Source organism: Polyodon spathula, chromosome 8 (assembly GCF_017654505.1).
Source record: "Polyodon spathula isolate WHYD16114869_AA chromosome 8, ASM1765450v1, whole genome shotgun sequence".
Taxonomy (NCBI): Eukaryota; Metazoa; Chordata; class Actinopteri; order Acipenseriformes; family Polyodontidae; genus Polyodon; species Polyodon spathula.
In genome coordinates, this window is record NC_054541.1 from 4,078,642 (window position 1) to 4,101,103 (window position 22,462).

At 42.2% G+C, this 22,462-nt stretch overlaps 1 protein-coding gene across 1 annotated transcript in view; it reads left to right on the top strand.

Moving 5' to 3' along the window:
- Nucleotides 1-15,914, top strand: part of LOC121320161 (ADP-ribosylation factor GTPase-activating protein 1-like) — a 34,221-nt gene extending 18,307 nt beyond the window's left edge. The window contains exons 10-14 of the mRNA XM_041258419.1: nucleotides 5,404-5,433; nucleotides 9,373-9,429; nucleotides 11,091-11,150; nucleotides 12,114-12,190; nucleotides 13,797-15,914. Of these exons, the coding sequence (XP_041114353.1) occupies nucleotides 5,404-5,433; nucleotides 9,373-9,429; nucleotides 11,091-11,150; nucleotides 12,114-12,190; nucleotides 13,797-14,112 (540 nt within the window). The 3' untranslated portion in view covers nucleotides 14,113-15,914. The remainder of the gene's footprint in view (nucleotides 1-5,403; nucleotides 5,434-9,372; nucleotides 9,430-11,090; nucleotides 11,151-12,113; nucleotides 12,191-13,796) is intronic.
- Nucleotides 15,915-22,462: the final 6,548 nt, after the last annotated feature.

Genomic DNA, 22,462 nt, shown 5'->3' on the forward strand with positions numbered 1-22,462 from the left:
GGAGATACTGGTTTTGTGCAGCGGGTTTTTTTGAAATACTAACATTTCTTTTGTCTTTTTTTTGTTTATGATCACCACGAAGACAAATTAAAGACGAGTCATCAGTTTGTTTTGGATTTCACCCCTGCACTCCTTCCCTCACACCATTTTGTTTTTCGTTTGTTATTTAATCCTTTTTGTTGTGTATAGAAAATAAAAATAAATTATTTTATTTCTGTACACATAAATTACTGTCTGGACATTCCATTTAATACACTCTCGCCTCACACGTGGTGTCAGAAGTGAAAATGGATCCAGCTACAGTTTTGACAATGTTTAGGGAGCAGGAGGAGAAGCGAGAGGAGAGAGAGACACGGCACCTGGAACAGCTCGCCCAGTTCTTGGGACAGCTGGTAGAAAAACTATCAATATCAACATCAGAGAGAGCGGTTGCCCGGATGTTTGCAGCTCAGCCTAATCTTCAGAAGATGACCTCGGAAGATGATCCCGAGGCTTTCTTGATTACGTTTGAGAGAGTGGCAGAGGCTGCAGAGTGGCCTAGGGAACACTGGGCCATGAAATTGGCACCCTGCCTGACAGGGGAAGCTCAGGCAGCGTATCGAGCCCTGACGGCCACGAATGCAGGGGACTATGTTAAAGTTAAAGAAGCCATTCTCTCACGCCTCGGGATCACGGAGGAAACATACCGGCGCCGTTTTCGGGAATACCAGCTGTCCAAGGGGATGCGGCCCCGGGTTGCGGGACAATATCTTTTAGATCAGTGCACCCGGTGGCTGCGGCCAGAAGAACATACACCCCAAGAACTGGTGCAGAAAATAGTTATAGAACAGTTTGCGTCTATACTACCGCCAGGGAATCGAGAGTGGATTAAGAGGAATAGACCTACCACTCTCGAGGATGCCCTCCTCCTGGCGGAGGCCTACGAAGACGCAAACGAAGGTGCCGGGTCAGACCCCACTCCTGCCCCTAAACTAACTCGGACCAACCAACCAATGAAGCCCAGAGGGGGTAACCGGACCTTCAGACCATGGAGGTCGAGGTTAGCCCCATCCTGGGCGAGAGAGAATCCCCCTAACCTGCCGGTCGCGGACTCGCAGGACAGATTAACTCCGTTGATGCCTCCTAACCAAGTGTGCTACCAATGTAATGAGCCTGGACACATTGCCAGGAATTGTCCAGTAATAAAGGTGGACCTGGCGACAAGATCCTGGTCAGCAGTAACAGGTAGGAACACTGGGGAATGTCGGGAGGGCCCTTATCAGTTAAGAGTACAGGTCGGGGGAAAGAGTACTTACGCATTTGCGGACTCTGGGTGTGCACAAACATTGATTCGGCAAGCTCTCTTGGATGGGGTAGCCTGGGAGCCACAGGGTAAAGTGGCTATCTCCTGTATTCATGGAGAAACTCGGGTTTATCCCACCACTAAAGTTAGACTTATTGTAGGTGATTATTCAGCTTGCGTTAAAGTGGCTGTAGCGCAATGTTTACCATACCCTGTTCTCCTGGGAAGAGACTGGCCGTTTTTTGATCGTATTTTAGGTCGGGAAATGGTCTTAGTTTCTACCAGGGGACAATTAAAGCAACAGGAGAAAACAATTGGCGAGATTTTTCCGTTGCAATCCGACCTGTTTAACCCTAAAATCCGCCCAAGAAAAACAAAAAGAGAGCGTCGGGTGGAAAAATATGAGGGAACTCTGAGACGACAAGGGGAGGGGTCTGACACAAAAGTAAACCAATCGTTGAAACGGCAAGGAAAGGGAGTAGGTATTCAGTGTAACCGGGGCTGCGAGGTTACTGAGGTGGAAGGTCATGTAATAAAAGACACTCCTCTCTGTGTACCTAACCATTGGGACCGAGATATTGACTTGGGATATGAACAACAAAATGATCCCACGTTACAGTATGCTTGGAAACGGGTTAGATATATCGAGGGGAAGGATATGCAGGAAGGACAACCGGTGGTATTTCCGCATTTTTCTGTATCTGGGCACTTATTATATAGAATAACCCGGGCTCCCGGGACGGGACAGCTCGTAAAACAGTTATTGGTTCCTAGGCCTTTTCAGTCAGAAATCATGAGATTGGCGCATGACATTCCATTTTCAGGTCATTTGGGAACTGAAAAGACTCAGGAACGAATTCTGGCCCGGTTTTTTTGGCCTGGGGTTTATGGTCTTGTGCGGAAGTATGTATCGGAGTGTCCTGAATGTCAATTAGCTGCCCCTAAGTCAGTTCGCCCCGCACCTCTGGTTCCACTTCCAATTATTGGGGTACCGTTTGAAAGGATTGGTGTAGATTTAGTAGGCCCTCTGGAGGGAACAGAGTCAGGATATCGGTATATTTTAGTAGTAGTGGACTACGCAACGAGATATCCAGAAGCTGTTCCCTTACGCTCTATGAATGCAATAGCTGTAGCGAATGAATTGGTAAAAATATTCTCTAGGGTGGGAATCCCGAAAGAAATTCTCACTGATCAGGGCACTAATTTTATGTCAGACTGTATTCAGCAACTATATAAATTATTGAAAATTCGTTCAATTAGAACCTCAGTTTTTCATCCACAAACGGATGGGCTTGTTGAACGATTTAATCAGACTTTGAAAAATATGTTGCGCCGCTTTGTAGATCAAGAAAAACGCAATTGGGCTAAACTGCTTCCCTACTTGCTCTTTGCAGTTCGCGAGGTACCACAATCCTCAACGGGGTTTTCCCCGTTTGAGCTCTTGTACGGTCGGCAGCCGCGGGGTATCTTGGATCTCATAAGAGAAGGCTGGGAAGAACAGTCAAAGGAGTCTAAAAATGTAGTAAAATACGTGTTGCAGTTACGCGATCGCTTAGAATTAGTCGGTCGATTGGCACATGACAATCTCAAAGCGGCACAGCAGAAGCAGCAACAAAGCTACAATAAAAATGCAAGAATTCGGAACTTTCGACCTGGAGATAAAGTGTTGTTATTGTTGCCCTCATCGGAATCTAAGTTGTTTGCTAAATGGCAGGGTCCCTTTCAGGTTATTCGAGCAATTGGTAAAGTCAATTATGAGATCCGACAGCCTGGGCGTCGGAAAGAAAGTCAAATTTATCATGTTAATCTCCTGAAACCGTGGAAAGAACGGGAAGTCCATTTTATATCTCCTGTACAGGAGGGAGAGGATTTTGGACCCTCAATTGAGTCAGAGTCAGCAATTGAGGTCCCGATGGGGGAACAATTAACTCCTGATCAGCGTGAAGAGGTAAGCAATCTAATTAAAATGTTCAGTGATGTGTTTTCTAACGTGCCTGGAAGAACGCATTTGATCGAACATGCTATTATCACTCCGCCAGGTCTAAGAGTTAGACAGAGACCGTATCGCATTCCAGAGAGTCGGAGAGATTCTGTTCGAAGGGAGGTGGAGTGTATGTTGAAACTTGGGGTAATTGAACCTTCCCGAAGTGAGTGGTGTAGCCCAATAGTACCAATAGACAAGCCAGATGGGTCACTACGATTATGTATCGATTTTAGGAGGGTGAATGCTATCTCCAAGTTTGATGCATATCCCATGCCTCGAGTAGATGAACTCTTAGACAAACTGGGGCAAGCTCGGTTTATTTCAACTCTGGATCTGACGAAAGGATATTGGCAAATTCCATTAACGAAAGCCTCTCGTGAGAAAACGGCATTTTCAACCCCAGAGGGTCTTTTTCAATTTTGTACTATGCCGTTCGGACTTCATGGAGCGCCTGCTACTTTTCAGAGACTAATGGACAGGGTTTTACAACCTCATCGAGAGTATGCAGCTGCGTATATCGATGATGTAGTCATTTATAGTTCTTCCTGGAGAGAACATTTGACTAGATTAGAAGCCGTCTTACAGTCTCTGAGGAGGGCGGGGCTCACAGCGAACATGGCAAAGTGCGCTATTGGAAAAGAAGAAACTAAATATTTAGGTTTCATAATGGGTAAGGGTAGAGTGAAACCGTTGGTTTCAAAAGTCCAGGCTTTGTTGGATTCACCGGTACCTACCACGAAAACCCAGGTGAGATCACTGTTAGGGTTGGCTGGTTATTACCGCCGCTTTATTCCACACTTTTCCACTATAGCCGCCCCTCTCACTGATCTCACTAAAAAGAACGCTCCAAATAAAATTAAGTGGAGTGCAGAGTGTCAGACAGCCTTTGAATCTATTAAAACTAATTTGAGTCAGGCCCCAGCATTAATAAGCCCGGATTTCAGCCGAGAGTTCGTCCTGCAGACAGATGCATCGCAGACTGGTCTGGGGGCGGTTCTGTCCCAGGAGAGAGATGGTATAGAACACCCGATACTATACATCAGTCGGAAGTTACTGCCCAGAGAACAGAGGTATTCGGTAGTGGAGAAAGAATGCCTGGCAGTGAAATGGGCAGTGGAATCTTTAAAATACTATCTTCTGGGACGACCCTTTGTACTCATCACAGATCACGCTTCTTTAAAGTGGTTAGACACGATGAAGGATTCAAACGCTAGGATTACGCGGTGGTACCTGGCGCTCCAACCCTTCGCCTTTCAAATAAGGTATCGTGCGGGTAAGTTACATCAAAATGCTGATTTTTTTTCCCGGGAGGGAGGTAAAAGGGAAGGGTTAGAGGTTTCCGAGTGTTCCTTCGGCTCCACTCTGAGGGGTGGGATATGTGATGAGTCAAAGGGGTTTCGGTCTGTGATTCAGCCTCCCGACAGTAGGTGGCATCAAACCAACTCGGGACTTCCCTTACCAAGATCTCGTGACCATGGCAAAAGTCATCTTTTTGAGGGGCGGCACCTTGGTGAGGGGCGGAAGTACGAGTATGTAAATTCCAGCCACTGGAGTCAAGTGAAGGATAAGGACACGTGTCGGTTGGGGATTGGTGTTCCACTGACTACAGAGGCGGGACATTACATACTAAAGGGAACGTACTACTGTGTTCGGTGTTGGTCCGAAAGTAAAAGTAGGAGGAGTCACGGGTGAAGGGAGATACTGGTTTTGTGCAGCGGGTTTTTTTTGAAATACTAACATTTCTTTTGTCTTTTTTTTGTATGTATGGTCACCACGAAGACAAATTAAAGACGAGTCATCAGTTTGTTTTGGATTTCACCCCTGCACTCCTTCCCTCACACCATTTTGTTTTTCGTTTGTTATTTAATCCTTTTTGTTGTGTATAGAAAATAAAAATAAATTATTTTATTTCTGTACACATAAATTACTGTCTGGACATTCCATTTAATACACTCTCGCCTCACAATATGTCATATGAAGTCCTTGTGCAGTGATGTTTTGGCATGATATGTTTCTCACTGGAATGCCAGCATCTCTTGTTCTAATCCGTTTTACCCCAAGTCAGCTTCCTCTACATGTAGCTCTTCTGCTGATGTGCTCCTTTTGTCTCTTTCTGCAACCTTTCTTGTGGATTAAGTTTGGGGGCTATAGGCCACCTCTGGAGACGGTAAAGAAGCTGTGTCTCACTGTGCATGCCTCGTTTGTTCTCCTGTTTGTTTTTTTAACGTCAAGCCATGTCCCAAAGCTTATTTGTCGAAGTGTTTTGTTTTCAAAAGATTTTTTCAATAATGCATTGAAAATTGTTGACAGACCCCCCTCTGTCTCTCTTTTCATGCTCTGTTGTATCTGCTGTTAGCTGATCTGAATGAATGAGAGGGGTTGAGTTCAGGCCTGTGCTCTTTGAAGAGGTGAAGCAGACCTCCAGGTCGTGTCCCATGAGTCCAAACTCAACAGAGGAGTAGTTTTACTTTACCGATAATCAGTTACACTTGCGCTTGAAAGTTTGTGAACCCCTAGTGTAATTCTAGAAAGTTTTTACTATGAAATCCTTGTTTAATCAAAACCAGTCTTTACTAAAAGAAAGGGTTTATATTTACAAATTCCATGTGTTTTTTAGAGGTAATGATGTATGTAGTAGAATAAAGACAGGTAAATAAGAATCAGTGCATGTGCAAAAATAAGTGAACCTCAAGTTGCATTAGCTCAATCAAGAAGGTAACTATAATCAGGTGGGTAAATAATTGGGTACCAAGTTAACCAATCAAAGAGCAGATCTCCAGGAGAAAGTTTGGGCGGCGCTTTCCTATATAAAGGTAAGAAACCTTTTCAGTTTGGTCTTACCCGTACAGGTCACTGTAATACACACCATGCTACGATGTAAAGAGACCTCCTGAGGACCTCAGGAAGAGAGTTGTAAGTGCTCATCAGTCTGGAGAGGGTTATAAAACCATTGCAAAACAGGTGGCTACCTAGATGTGGACGTCCTTCAAAATTATCCCATAGAGCAACACAAGAAATGGTAGAGGAGGTCAAAAAGAACCCCAGAACCACATCAAATGATCTGCAGGCCTCCCTTGCTGAAGCAGATGTCAATGTTCATACCTCAACAATAAGATGCAAACGGAATGGCAGTGGTATTCATGGGAGGGTAGCCAGGAGGAAACCTTTGCTCTACAAAAAGAACATTGCTGCTCGTCTTAAAAGACCACCTGGATGATCCTGTAGACTTCTGGAAGAATGTTCTTTAAAATTGATCTTTTTGGGCACAACCACAAACGCCACATTTGGTGAAAACCTAACAATGCCCACCACCAAAATAACCTTATCCCAACTGTCAAGCATGGTGGTGGGTGTGTCATGGTTTAGGGCTGCTTTTCTGCCTCTGGCCCTGAACGACTCGCCATCATTGAGGGAACCATGAATTCACAGCTATACCAAATTCTGGAGGAGAACGTCAGGTAAATGGGTATTGCAGCAAGACAACGATCCTAAGCATTCTAGCAAATCTACCAAAGAATGGCTTAAGAGGAAGAAATTTTGTGTTTTGGATTGGCCAAGTCGAAGTCCAGACCACAACCGAATAGAAATGTTGTGGCAAGACCTGAAGCGGGCTAATCATGCAAGACAGCCCTCAAATGTGAAGCAGTTGCAGCAGTTTTGTAAGGAGGAATGGGCAAAAATTCCTCATGGAAGATGTGAGAGACTGATTAGTAACTATAGGAAATGCTTGGTTGAAGTCATCGCTGCTACAGGAGGTGCCACAAGTGATTGAATCAAAAGGTTCACTTGCTTCTGCGCACAAGGATTTTTGAGTTTCTGTTACATAAACATGTTTTGTTAAATGAATAATGAGAATAGATCTTCTTTTGTGTGTGTGTGTGTGTGTGTGTATGTGTTATTCAGGCTGTCCTCATCAAAAATTTAGATTTAGATGAAGGATTTATAAGGTTCTTTGTCTAAAATATATGAAAAGAAAGACCACCCCATGTAGGGTTCACATACTTTCAAGCAGCAGTGTAGCTGTACAGTACTGCTGCTTTCTTGAGCTGTTTCATAGGGCTATATATATATAAGGATTAAAGTTGCTATAGTGAAGATTTTCTCATTGTTCTGTTTTATCGATATGTCACACTCCCAGAGCCAGATTTACAGTTACAAAGCTAAACCAAATAAACAATTTTTCTTCTCTCTTCCTGTATGCAACTTACTTGTACTTGAAAAGATTTGGTGTTAAATTAATTTTGATGTGTCTATTTGCAGCCTGGCTCTGGGATCGAAAAACTAGCATAGTGTCTGTTGGGATGTCTTAAATGCAGTACAACACTTCAAACTGAATGTCATGTCCCTTTATCCTGGGGGGGAATATTAAATACTTTACTTATTAACTAACAGTCTGTGCTGCACACTGCCTCCCCTCTCCCTGCTGCATTGTAACACCAGTACATGTGACTTGCCTGTAGGTAACTGTGTTCTGGTTGACTTTGCATTCTAGATGGCATTCTGTGTCACTGCAGTAGTTTGAAAATCCAGTATATTGAATGGAAGCCAATATCTAAATAGAACCCTGTAACTTCACACCATTTACCTTGGGAGACAGAAAAGGTGGAGGAATGAAGGTGCACTCCCTGCTAATGAATATGATTAGAGGCCATCAGTGCAGGTTATTTTGTCTTGTAAAATCAATCTTCTTTTCTTAGTATACATTTTAAAATCAGTTTATAAAAACATTATCATTCAGCAATTCAATCTGGAAAAATAAATCTGTTTTTTTACCAGAAAAAACAACAACATTTTGTCAGCTAACTCTGAAGCTGCCATGCAAACGGGCCCCTTCCCATTGAAGCGTTTGATTTGTCATTGATGCCGCAGAGCTGCCCTTACACTCCGAGATCCAGCCCCTCCCCTTCCCTGCCTCCTCTGCAGACAGTGCCAAAAGAAAACGGACAAATCTCAAAACTTAAGAATTAGCTTAAAATGTATGTCTTTGGCTAAATCTGTACTTTTTTTGGTTAAATGGAGGGAAAAAAAAAACACCTGTTAAGATAGTACTGCTGTTTTTATTTATTTATTTTTATGCTTGTCGTCCATACATGGAAGCCCCCATTTCGGCTCTGTTCACTGCAGTTTCACAGACACGCGCCACTTCAGTTTGAAACACATTTGAAAGGTAAGAAGAACTTGGATTAATTAGAGGTCATTTATGTATGTTATTAAAAAAGCAGTTCTGTATATATATATATATATATATATATATATATATATATATATATATATATATATATATTATTTTATTTTTTATTTATAAATTTTTAATTTTTTTTTTTTTTTTTTTACAGAACTGCCCCTTTAGTCATAGTTGTGCCCCTCTTACTGACCCTAGGGAGGCGCGCCCCACACTTTCACACCCAGCCTAGAGATCCACTTATCCGATTGTGATGAAACCTTAAGACCTTCGTTAGCACTGGGGACTGCCAGTTTGTCACACTTTTACATGTAGGTACATTTTACATTTGATCAACTTTCTTAAAGAAAATGGTCATGTGACCTACAGCACAGGAATAGGTGTGGTACCAGGAATCGATTTGCACTGTATCAAGAACCTGTTCAGTATTATACTAGCAGTGTGTCAGGATCTTCAATCATGTTTAAAAAACTGGGACTTAAAAATACCTGCATTGATGGCTTTCCATAACTATTCAACCTGCAATAGTACTAGATTATATAAATGCTAAAAGAAAGAAAAGTCTTTCTCAATGTCTTTTTTTTTTTTTAATCAGGCCTGCGAAGAACAATGTTATGCGGCTTTCCCAGAGTCTACTGCTTTTTCTGTCAAAGAACTGCTTCCAGTCATCGTTTAGTAGTTTAGCTGTGGCCGGTGTATAGAGCTTTGAAGTCTTGCACAGCTGAATCTATGTGCCTGTCTGTTCTATGGATGTGTATGTACGCAGACTCCCCAGTTGCTGTCTTTGCTAGGAAGTCAAGCTTTGAATTGCTATAAATCCTCTGTCTTAGATGCTTTGTTGCAGAGCAATGCCTTGACATAAAAAATGTTGCTTGCGATTTTGAATACAATTCTGACTTATTTTTTTTTTCTAATTCTGACCAGGCGACAGAGTTAGGTCAGACAATTAATGAAAATGTTATCAAACCTACACATGAAAAGGTAAAGGTGGATCTAAGTTTAGAAAATACAATGGTAACTAATCACCTGGTAAGGTTGGGGTACTGGTATTACACAGTGTAACATTTTTTTTTTTTTTTTTTCCTGGGTAGTAAGTGTTATTTCCTAATTGCTTATGCCTCAAAAATATAGAAAATGGCTATTATTCCCCACAAACTTTGCTTTTGTGACCAGGACAGTGATATTTCAAAATATCACTATTTCCAATGAGAAAACGGGCAAATGTGTGTCTTTTCGTTCACATAAAGTCAGAAAAAAACAACATATGAATCCAAATTAACATGTATTTATACTAAAGTAATACAAAAATGACTACAAAAGATTTAGAAGTGCGTAGTTTTTCGAGATTTACGATTATACTGTAAATTTACAGTATAATCGTAAATCTCGAAAAACTACGCACTTCTAAATCTTTTGTAGTCATTTTTGTAGTGTTTTTTTTTTTTTTTTTAAATTTATTTCATTATGCACATCCACTACAGTTTGTAAAAAAAACACTAACTAACTGCTAACTGTCTCGGGCAATTGCTTCTTTTGAATTACCAATCATTTCTAATTGTGCAGTTAGTCGGGTGGTAATAAATCAGATTTTGGGGGATATTTTATTACATGATAATTAAATGTACATTAGGGATGAGATGCACTGTACTGCTTGTGCAATGACTGGCAAAGTGAGACTTCTGCATTCTCACTGCTGCAGTCAGTGCAGTACAGTAGCAAGCAGGGACAGATTCACTTGCTGATACTCATATGTCTTTGCTGATTCTAGCACATTCAGCCAATTGCTTTACAAATCTACAGATTGACTGGATTGCTGCTAAGTAATGTCCCAAAGATGTTTTTTTCCCCCAGTATGAATATTTTCTGAAGTACTAGAATAATAACTCACCACAAATGTCTGTTTTCCATTAAACATTGACTGCGGTACACTTATTAAAATAAAAGCAAGCACTGCTTTTATTAAAGAGCAGTTTAAAAGCACCTGAAATGTAACTTACTGTGGCAGAGCACAGCTCTGCTCTTTAGAAATTGGCAGGGATGGGGTTAAATTCCCCTACCTGCCTGGGTTCATTGTGTTCAGGTGGCTGGGGTTGATTAGATGATTAGTTTAATTAATTTGCCCAGCCTGGAATTTTTTGTGAGTGTATTGAGGCCCAGAGACAGTTTGTAGTTCAAAAAAATAACTATTTTATTATAAATAAACACAAAACTGAAAGGGCACAAGGGCCAAAACAAAGCAATTTAAACACAAATAAAGCAAAAATACACTCACAAAAATAAAGGTTTCCAGGCTGGGCAATGCCTTCACTGGATTCAAAACATTCAAAAATCACAAACACCAACCTGCTTCCTCAGCTCCCTCCTCCTAAATGAGAAGCAGAGGCCTCCTTTTATGTCAGGTGGCTGGGCGCTGATTGATCGTTAATTAAACTAATCATCTAATCAACCCCAGCCACCTGAACACAATGAACCCAGGCAGGTAGGGGAATTTAACCCCATCCCTGCCAATTTCTAAAGAGCAGAGCTGTGCTCTGCCACACTTACACTTTTAGTCTTTTTGGTAATGGTGTGAAACGATTACATTTGTGTGCCTGTATAATTCTTTTTTTGCTCACCTAATAGTAACTGTTTCACTTGACCAGGTAAGAGAGGGCAAGATATTAGATGATGTTACGAGTGGTGTCAGCCAGCTGGCTAACAAGGTACGAGGCATTTCCACACCAAGCCATTTCCACACCCCGAGCCAGCCTCCGTATTCAAAGAAACCCAGCCGGGAAGAGGAGTGGGTCTCTTAAAGATTTAGTGCCGTTTAGGAATATTTTTATGTGATGTCTTATTGCAAATATGAGCAATAGTAAAGGTTGCAGTGTATCATCACTTACTGTACTCCAAACCCCACCAAAAGCCCAGTTGAAAGGTTTACCACCTTTGATGTGGAGGCTGGCTAGGGTACATGGTGTATGTTTTTCTTTTGAAAAGTGTTAATTGTTGTATTTCTTGATTATTTTTCTGCCCTGGATGTTGAAATTGTGGTAAGTATCTATTACTATTGTAGGCAAATATACTGCTATACAGTAATGTAATTATTAGTAGTTGACCTCTAGTTTATATGTACAGATGTTAGAAGGACTTTGAATGGTTGCTTTCATCTTGTATGTCCAGTAGATCTAACTGTGACAACTCTGAGTTTACACATGTGGCTTTGTGTGGTACTGACATACATGTTCATTAAAGTCCTTATGTAGCATGTTCACGAAGTCGTTTGGTCTACATGGCGTAAACTTCTTATAGTTTTATCTTCATGATTTTTAAAGTTTTATGGATGATCTGCCTAGAGCATCTCAAGTTCCCCTGCACATGTGAAGAAAATGATACTTGCAGACATTAGCTGCAACGTTTTGTCTGCTGGTATTGCTTATCACAGTCAGCATGGACAATCAGACTTCACTTTAGATCCTGCACAACATCCATGATAACTTTTCTATGAAATTCCATTTCAAATGAAACAAAATGGGGAAGGTAGAGATCCACTTTGACTGATTCGGTGTACGTATGCTTAGGGAACTTGTGAACATCCTGCAGTTTGTCAACTGAAATGTACAGCATTGATTAGACGTGTGAGCCCCTGTGATGCTGTTGAGATTTCTCTCTTCGTGTTGTTTAAGGTCCAGGACGTTGGCACTAAAGGCTGGAAGGATATGACCAATTTCTTCTCAGGCAAACCAGAGGACTCCTATGATGGGTAATTGCTTTACTTTCAATAGTCTGCTTTGATTTTTTAGCATAGCTCCAGCTTCACATTCAAATCTATATGTGCTTTGAATTAGTCAACTACCACAACTAACTAACACTTACTGTTTAGCTATTCACTGAATGTTTAAACTAAGCATCTCAGTCCAGTAACACACTGGGGCTGCCTTCAGCAGTCCAATTTGCAACATGATTTTATACAATAAAAGTGATGCCTATCGGCAGCTCCTTGTGTGATTGCCATTTATAAATGAATTTGCCTTCCTTCAATGTTTAAGTTGCCTCTAGAGTAATTAGCATGGAGCACCTTCCTCCAACAGAGATTCCTAAGCGGGCTGATTATCTCAGTCCATACCATGATTACATTTAAAAACTAAAGACAAAAGTGAGGCATCTCTGTTTGTGACTTTTTTTTTTTAAAGAACCTCTTACCCAATTGTGATGAAACTTGCACAGGACATTTGTCAGCTATTGACAGTATCCTTGTTTACACTGTCTGGAGCTACAGACTTCAGCTGCCCATGGCTACACACCGAAATCAGAAGAGCATTTCAGTGCTTTTTTTTCCAAACCTGTCCAACCTCAGGGATTCTTGACGTAGGTCCAAGTCACTGGAGGATTGTGGGATTGTGTTTTAAAGAAACCAGTGCTAACAAATACACGTAAACATAGGCTTATTAAAAATAAAAAGCAATCTGGTTAAGAAGGAGAGCACTGCCAAACAAATAACCAGCTTTTGTCATTGTGTTTTATCATGAATAAAATTTTTTTTAAAAAAGCAATGTGACCAGATTTTTTTCCTGTGTGCCGAAGCAAGATGAACGTTGTTCAATTTAATAAAGTGCTCCGCCTAAAGAAAAAAAATAAAGAAAATGTCATATGCCTTCTTTACCTGTATGAAAGAAAGTCAGCCACAGCCACGTGATTTCTGGACGGCTTCTTCTCTACATGCACCTCCTCGCTGCATGATGACGCATTTCCTCTGTAGCCAGTTTGACTACATCGAGTACGAGATACAAAACTTGAAGGTTTTGTGTCTCAGTAGCCGGAGCGCTAGGCAGTGGGAATGGGTCATTATTTGTGATTTATGAGATGATTCTAATTTTGTATTAACAGCCGTGTCGGGGGATGTATATCACTGCCATGATTGTTTTGTGTTAATATTGTTTTGGAGAAGTCTTTGTTATTAATAACAAATTAATAAATAGTGACTGCAGTTAAGGCTTACAGTGGAAAGGTGTCCTGATTGTTGAAAGCGTGGCAGACAGTGGGCTCTATTGCTCACCGGAGGTTGCTTTTTCAACCCAAGGGCAATAGTTTTCCACTACAAGCCAAAAACAGTAAATATATGATGTAATAAGCTTATGATGTCAGCAGGCATAGTGTTTTTTCACTATTGACTGCTGAGTGACATCAGAGGGCAGTTGATCTTGGCCTGGGGCTGTTTTTGTGACTCCATTAGCCAATCAGGTTGTGAGTCAGTCTTAGGCTTTATTCAAACGTGCTACAGGTTCAATATGGCCATTCAGAGGAACACAAAGTGATACGTGATTTCCAGACTGCCGCTTTGTATTTATTTATTTTTTTCTCATTGCCAGGCATGGTTTGGGAGACAACTATCAGAACTCCGGTGATATTTACCAGAACAACACCGCAGCTGCGGACCCGGATTTCTGGGACGGCTTCGCCTCCAAGACCTGCGCAGACATCAGCTCTGCAGCGGAGAAGAAGAGCTCTGACAGCGGGGACAACGGGGGCTCGGAGACCGTGTCTAACAACAAGCACAGCACCGGAGAGAGCTGGGAGGTCTGGGATAACAACTGGGAGAGTGCCGGGAATGGCAAGAGCAACAAATCCCCCAAGAAGAGCAGCAAACCCGCTGCAGGCGACGGCTGGGACAACCCCACCTGGTAGCTTGCTCTCCCCATCTCATCATCCAGATATTACGTGGTGTTATCAAAGAGGACAGTTGCATAACCTCGCTTCTGTACTGTGTTTTGGCAAGTGCATTTATTTATAAATTGTGAGGAGTTATTTTATTTTTTTTTTTAGCTTTAATAATGGTTATCAGTCATTTGTCTTCCGTTCCCCCCTCCCTTAATTATTTAAAAATGATCTTTTTACGTTTCCATTCTTCCTATCAAGTTCAGTGACTTTTGTATGTTTTACTTTATTCTATAGTAGGATACAAAATCAAATAGTGTCAGTGCATTCTTAGGTGAAACTAAGCTAGTAGACAAACTAATTCTTTCACTGATGAAGGCAGTGGCTGAAATGTTGCCATCTTAGTATTAGCTAAGAATCTACGATGGCGTGTTTGAAGGTATGGATAAACTATACGCATCCTCTGGTCAGACATGAATAATACTTTAGTGATAATGAAAAAAAAAAGGGAAACACCAGACTAATATTACAAATAAACAACTCCATAGGTTCTTAATGCACCTTAGTGTTTATTGGCTAGTTCTGTAACATAAGCCAAATTGTGAATATGCACACTTGTATGTTATTTCCATTACAGCTGTCTGCAATGGAAACTTGTAGCTTTTTTTTTTTTTTTTTTTAACTTCCTGTTTAGAGGAACCCATTCCATTCTTTTGTTCATAGTGTTTCCCCTTCACAGTGCTATAGACAGGAGCCATAGCAAGGACCATGCTATTTGTGTTCTTCCTTATAAAGAGAATGGAAGGGCAAGTGGAATAGAAATATGGGGAGCCACGATCATGCTGCTTGATAAAGGGGGGCAAATGGGAGCCACGATCATGCTGCTTGATAAAGGGGGGCAAATGGGAGCCACGATCATGCTGCTTGATAAAGGGGGGCAAATGGGAGCCACGATCATGCTGCTTGATAAAGGGGGAGCACAGTATTTTGAAATCTAATTTTCCTACTTTTGGTTAGCTGCAGTTGAACACTTCTGAAGTTACAAAACGAAGCAGTCCTCTTCTCTGTGTGTGTGTCTGCATGTCTGTAGTCCCCTGTTTGCACTGGGGAATCTAATACCTGGGGACCAGCATTAGAGGATGGCACACTTTAGAGTTGTGTCTTCAGAGAGGGTTCAAAGTGAAGATGTTGAACTGATTTCAGTGGAACAGGTGTTGAGGCTCGTCCAGTGTAGGGAGAGTTGATTTTAAGCCCTCAGTTAACCCGTGAAGTTATTCAATAGAAACAGTGCAGACCAGGGACGTTCTGTAATTCAAACGTGAAAACAAGCTTTTAAAAGGTTGTTTTTAAGTGAATGTGGTAGGCTACAGAAAATTAGATATTTTTAAAACTGAAATCAAAGCTTTGGTTTAGCAATGGGTATGTTAATATAAAAGAAAGCAGGAGTTATTGTCAGTATGCCGAAAAGCTGTTGTGTATTAGTTTATTGTAGTTTTTCTGGAGTCGTATAATCAATTTTCAGCACATAGGATTCCTCCTTTTTTATTCATTGCAGAATCAAGTAAGTCATAAACAGTGAAGCACATTCGTAACATGTCTCAGGTTTTTTCGTTCAATAGCAGTGAATGCGTATGCTTTAGTTTCATCTCAGTGTAGTTAAAGATTATCTGAGTGTTACAGGACAACTAGATTTAATTTAATTATGTGTAAATCAATTCTTGTGTGCCTGTGTAGTACTTGATATTTCTGAAAGGTGTATTGGTTTTAAAATACAGTTGTAGCCAAAAGTTTACATACCCCAATGATAATGTATAATTTCTAGAAATTTCTCAAAAAAAAAAAAAAAAAAAATTATAGGAAAAATCTTTTATAACAACAGTTTTGCTTTTGTGGATTAGGGAAAAAGTTACACGAAATAGATGTCTACAGTTATAAAATATTGATCTATGTGTGTTTATTGTCCTCAGAATATTACTAAATTACATAGTACTCAGAATATAAGCTAAGGATCACAGGGCTCAGCTCCGCTACACCTTGCCTTTGGCACACACTCACCTGTAGCAATCCCCTACGGCAACCCTGCATCTCCTCAGGGGTTAAATGTTGTCTCCGATGTGCCAAGTTCAAAGATTGCTTACATGCATGCACATTGCTCTGTTTGAAAGCATGGTTGTCGGCCGCAAATTACAGACTCTGAGAAAAAAAAAAAAGATCCTTAGCAGATTGAGTAGAATAGATTATGGGTTAAGCTCTTGTATTGGATGTAAACCGACTGTGTTTCATCAGGAGGAGCAGTACATGTCAATGGCTTACAAGTGAATCGTTCATTAAAGGTTGGGTAAACAGTCTGATACTAGAAGCTGGTAGTGATATCCCAGCTCTACTGTACAAGCAGAACAAAAGACACTGATTATACAAAACAGCATATTGAATATTTTCAAAAGCAATAATACCCTCCACACTGGAGCGATTGTGCAAAAGCACAGAACCAGGATTTGCTTAGACCAGGATTTCATATGTCAAAGACTTGACTTCCGAAAAGTATATTCCCAAAAAATGGGAATGTTGCAGCAAGTGAATTTTGTTTAGTTATAATAAAGATTATTATGTTTTATAGATATGCATGTGCTCTGTAAAGACAGATGGCCTTTTATACAGGTGACCTTAATACAGGTTTTAATACAGCCCCCACCCCCTTTGTGGACTTTATATTATAGGCTGCTTTTATTTTGAAAATCCTCTTGGCAAAAGTTATATACTATGTGGTATTTGTATGCTCCATTTTCCTATATTTTCAAAGTAGATAAATTCATTAAGTCGATTGTTTTAGTGTTTTAAGTTGGCCTCTTTTCCTTGTCATTGTTTGCAATGGTTTTGTGTGTCTGTGCAGGACTTTACCAGGTCATGAACCGCTTGACTCTGTGCTGTGGTCCAAATAGCAGATATATGATCAGTTCACTTTTTAATGTGTTTAAAAAGGAGTGATTATGTTATTGTTTTTGCATTGTAGGCTACTTTTTTAATATATTCTTAGTTCATGTTTTATTTTTAATTGCGCTCAGAAAGAGTTTTTTCATGTTTGAAAGTATTGCTGGGACAAATATTTTCCCTCTTTGAATACAGCGCTACCTCTTTTTATGTTGCTATTTGAGTTCAAATCCAACAGCAATGAATTGCTGAAAACAATTACTGAAAGACACTTGCATGTATATAATGAAGCACTTTTAATTACAACATAACCTAACAATGAGTTAATCAAATCAGTGAATTAGAAAACAACTATTCATTCATTTTTTTGCAAGGCACTATATATATATATATATATATATATATATATATATATATATATATATATATATATTTGTACGATATATTAAAGAATCCTCCAGATGAACAATGATTCTGATCAAACAAAGAGCAGCACACAGTAGAATGGGTCTTTCATGCACTGGTTTGCACAATACCCTTTTGAAGCAGTTTTCGTATTCTTTTACAATATCAGAAATGCAAAAATTGTTTAAATACATGCCAAGCAGTATTGAATATTCAAATATTTGTCCCAGCACTTAAAAAAAAACCACTTGTTAGATTTCGAAAAAGCTGTTCCTGTAAAATGTTGTGATATTGTTTGAAATTGAGTTTCCTCCCTGCCTTTCATTCCTCCCTGCTTGACCATCATACATTCCATAGTTGTCAGGGAAACTTGTTCTCAGTATTTCTGTGCAATATTCATCAGCGTGAGTAAATGGAGCTGTGCCCCCCTCATCTCTACCACAGCTTATTCTGTAATGAATATGCTACACGTGTACCAGAGAATGGTGTTAGATCTCTTGCTGTGTAATCTTGTTTGGGGAAAAAAAACCTAATAAATAGAAGTAAAAGTGTGTTTTTAAGCTTTGACTTTTTCAAATTGACGTGGGGATTAAAATCAGGCATCTCTGCAGTTTTAGGTGCATATCTAAAACTGAAATACAACACCCCCTTTATCCTTCTGAAATGGAAAACTCATTTTAGTTAAACCTGAAAAATGATTTTGTTTAACCCTGCTATGGAATTAGACATTTCCAAAGAACTCGCCATAGGAAACAAAACTGTTGTAGAAAATGTTTTATAGTCATGGTGGACAGGAATTATTAAAAAGTTTCCCTTTGCAAATGCATAATGAAAGCATGGTAAAGATCTATGGGAAAGCATATATGTACATTAAATTGGCAAACTGTAGCATAATGCACAGTGTAACCATGGGGAAGGCATGGGGAAACTGTACAATTACAGTGAAAGTCTGAATGTGTATTTGGTGCTCCTATGTAAAGTACTGGCAGGGCTTACCATATGCCATATGCCAGAGCTATAAAAGTATGCTTTCGTTTTCATGAGGGAGCATTTACAGTATGTAGCACCCAGTGTATAATATATGGCTACTTCTAGATTTATCAATATTTTTTTAGGGATAAGTGTTTTTATTATAGCTTTTTAAAGGTTATTTGAAATGATGCTTTATCTGTATTCTTTGAAACATTTCTCGTAAAAAAAAAAAAAAAAACATAGGATCAAACCAAACATGTTGAATTTTATAAAGGAAAAACCAAGATTTTTTTTTTTAAAAAAGAGAAAAAAAATATGCGGGGTTTGCTTCGCTAAAGTTTCCTTGCGTATTATAATTGCTAATATCTTTCCAACCACAAGCAGAGACAACACTGAAGACTGGAAATAACTGTGCTGTCGATTCAGTGTAAACTCCTGTGACGGAAACATGAGTTCTGGTGATGAATCTTCCTCCCGACCTGTGAGGGCGCTAAAGAACGAGAGGAGAAGTATCTGGAAGGGCTGGCCTGACAGTTCGTTTCCGGGTCAGGGAAGTGGGTCAGCCTGGAAAGAAGCGCGACTCTGTTGTAAGACCGTATTGATTTGAAAGGTAAACGAGAGGCAGCTGCAAGTAATAAGGCAGCTGCAACCATTTACCTAGATATCATGCTGGATTACATATAGGGGCCAGGGTAACGCTGATCTTTTCCTTCGTTTGGGTAACGTGAGGAGGGAAGGACTGAGAGAGGAGCTCTCAGAGTGTATTGAGTGTTGTGTGTTGTCTTTGTTTGTTTATAATTGTCTGTCTTTTTCGCACCACTAGACAGTTAACGCACACCTCCGGAGCTGTTGCCACGTAAAGCACTATCCGGAGCACCACTGCACAGAGCACCTGCACGTTTGAGTATCACCCAGGACTGGTGACCGTGCCTTTGTTTGTGTGTGAGACTGTACTGTGTTCGCCATTCCCCCGCTTTACACATTGTTGTGTACGGCCGGGGATTTATTATTTGACGGTCGCCAGACCTGGAAACAGCACAAATAAACACTTGTTCACTGAATCACTGTTGTCTGTTCATCACTCCTGCATCGCATCACCGCTATACCTGTTCCCCTTACCAACCACTTTGCCACATGTGGTGTTAGAAGTGGGATTATGGATCGCAACGCACTGGCGGAGCTGCTGCAGGCACTGGAGAGCAGACGGGATGCAGAGGAGAGAAGGAGGGAGGAGCGCTACACGGCGCTCATTGAACGGGTAGGGCTGGCCATGGCTAGGGCGATGAAAATGACAGAGGAGGATGACCCGGAGGCATTCTTGGTGGCGTTTGAGTGACTGGCCACCACGGCAGGATGGCCGCGGGAGTTCTGGGCGAGCCAGGTGGGACCCTGCCTGATTGGGGAGGGTCAGGCAGCTTACCAAGCCCTGAGCGACCAGTACGCCACCGATTATGACCTTGTCAAGCAGGCTATTCTCCGCCACCTCAACATTACAGCGGAGACTCATCGGACGCGGTTCCGGGAATTCCGGCGAGCCCCGGAGACACGCCCCAGAGTGGTAGCAGAGCGGATGTGCGACCACATGGTCCATTGGCTGACCCCCAACAAAAAGACCGCGCAGCAGATGGGGGAAGCCATTGTGGTAGAACAATTCTGCCATGTGGTCGGCGCCGAAACGCAGGCGTGGATCCGGCGCCACAACCCCGACACCCTGGAGGAGGCTGTCGAACTGGCTGAAAACTTTGAGGACTCCCTGACGTCGGCCCGGATTGGGATATTGTCAGACCCTGCCTTTCACAGTCACCAACCTCTCCCTCCCTCTCCTCCAACACCACCACCACCACCCTCGTTCCCGGCACCCAGACCTCCCAGACCGCCGACCCTGTTGGGCCCCCTTGCCTCCCCCCCATGGAGACCGAGGTTTGCCCCCAGCTGGGGTAGAGGTGTTGCCCCTGCCCCATTGCCCTACCAGCAGCGGGACAGATATGTAACCTATGCGCACTCTGTCCCCTCTCTCTGTTTCAGATGCAACCAGCCGGGACACCGTGCCAGGTCCTGCCCCGCTGCCATGGAGTGTGACGTGGCAGCATGCAATTGGGCATCTGAAACGGGTAAGCACGGGGAAAAAGGTCGGGAGGGGCCCTGTCTGATTGACGTTGTTTTGGGAAATGTGAAAACCCACGCGTTAGTGGACACAGGGTGTGAGCAAACCTTGATTAGGACAGCTCTCTTGGGCAGTGTGTCGTGGCGGCCACAAGGTCAGGTGGCCATCTCCTGTATCCATGGAGACACGGCGACATACCCCACACTAAAAGTATACTTATCGGTAGGACCGATAAAACGTCACCTCGTAGTCGGGGTGGCGGAAAGGTTGCCACACCCAGTTATTCTGGGCTGAGACTGGCCAAACTTTAAACAATTAATGCAAATAATGGCAGTCAGTAAACGTGGCAGAAAAAAAAGAGAATGAATTGGTGATGTGTTCCCTTTTCATCCTGAAATGTTTTCCCCTCTTTTCCGTCCTAGAAAAACAAATAAGGAGAGACGGATCGCGAAATGGGAGGGATCGTCTTTCAGACACGGCTGGGGTCTGGTGGGAGAGTGCTGTAATGGTAACAAACACCAGTCAAAGGGAGTGGAAACGCAGTGTGACCGAGAGAGCGAGGTTACTGGACCGACTAGGGCAGAGGCTAGTCCAGCCCCTCTCGATGTACCGGACCTGTGGTACTCAAGCGCGGACATAGTGTGGGGCCAACGTAACGACCCGTCACTAGTGCACGCTTGGGGGCAGGTCCGGTCTATTGACGGTAAGGATGTTGATGGTGCTGGGGCACTAGTATATCCACATTTCAGTATCAAGGGGTGATTAATGTATAGGGTAAACCTAGCCGCGGGCACAGGACAGCCTGTAACACAATTATTGGTTCCCCCGTCTTGTCGGACCGAGGTCATGAGGCTGGCACATGATATCCCTTTTGCGGGGCACCTCAGAGCCGAGAAGACGAGGGAACGGATATTGGCTCGATTCTATTGGCTCGGTCTTCATACTGATGTGTCGAGATATGTAGCCACATGCCCAGACTGCCGGGTCGAGTGCGCCCCGCCCCTTTGGTCCCACTGCCCATTATTTCCACTCCTTTTGAGCGCATTGCAATGGACATAATGGGCCCTTTGCTACCTTCTGACTCCGGGTACACGCATATATTAGTAGTGGTGGATTACGCAACACGATACCCGGAGGCAGTTCCATTGAGGTCCACTAGTGCAGCTGCAATAGCACCGAGTTAGTGCAGATTATGGCTAGAGTAGGGATCCCCAAGGAGATTTTGACTGATCACGGAACCAATTTTTTGTCCAATAAGTTACAGCAGGTGTACAAAATATTGAAAATACGTCCCATCAGGAAGTCCGTTTATCATCCACAATCGGACGGTTTGGTTGAACGCTTTAATCAGACTTTAAAGTCGATGCTGAGGCGATTCGTAACACAGGAGCAGAAACATTGGGCATCGCTTCTTCCCTACCTACTTTTTTCAGTAAGAGAAGTGCCACAGAGTTCAACGGGGTTCTCCCCCTTTGAGCTCCTGTACAGCCGGCAGCCTCGCGGCATTCTCGACCTGCTGAGGGAGGGGTGGGAGGAGCACAAAGGCTTGTCTAAAAATGTAGTGAAGTATGTGCTCCTACTACGAGATCGGCTGGATTTGGTCGGTCGTTTGGCCCAAGACAACCTCAGATCGGCTCAGCACCGCAACAGCAGCATTACAACAAAAATGCACGGATTCGAACCTTTCGACCAGGGGACAAGGTAATGCTGCTACTTCCCTCATCTGAATCGAAACTGTGTGCTAAATGGCAGGAGCTGTATGAGGTGATTCGGGCTATAGGGAAAGTAAATTATGAAATTAGACAGCCCGATCACCGGAATGAACGTGAAATTTACCATGTTAATTTGTTAAAGCCCTGGCAGGCAAGGGAGGTCTTATTTATAGCCCCAGGCAATATGGAGGATGATTTAGGTCCCTGTCCAGAGACCCCGAGCACAAGAGCGATTTCTATGGGGGAACAATTGGTTCCG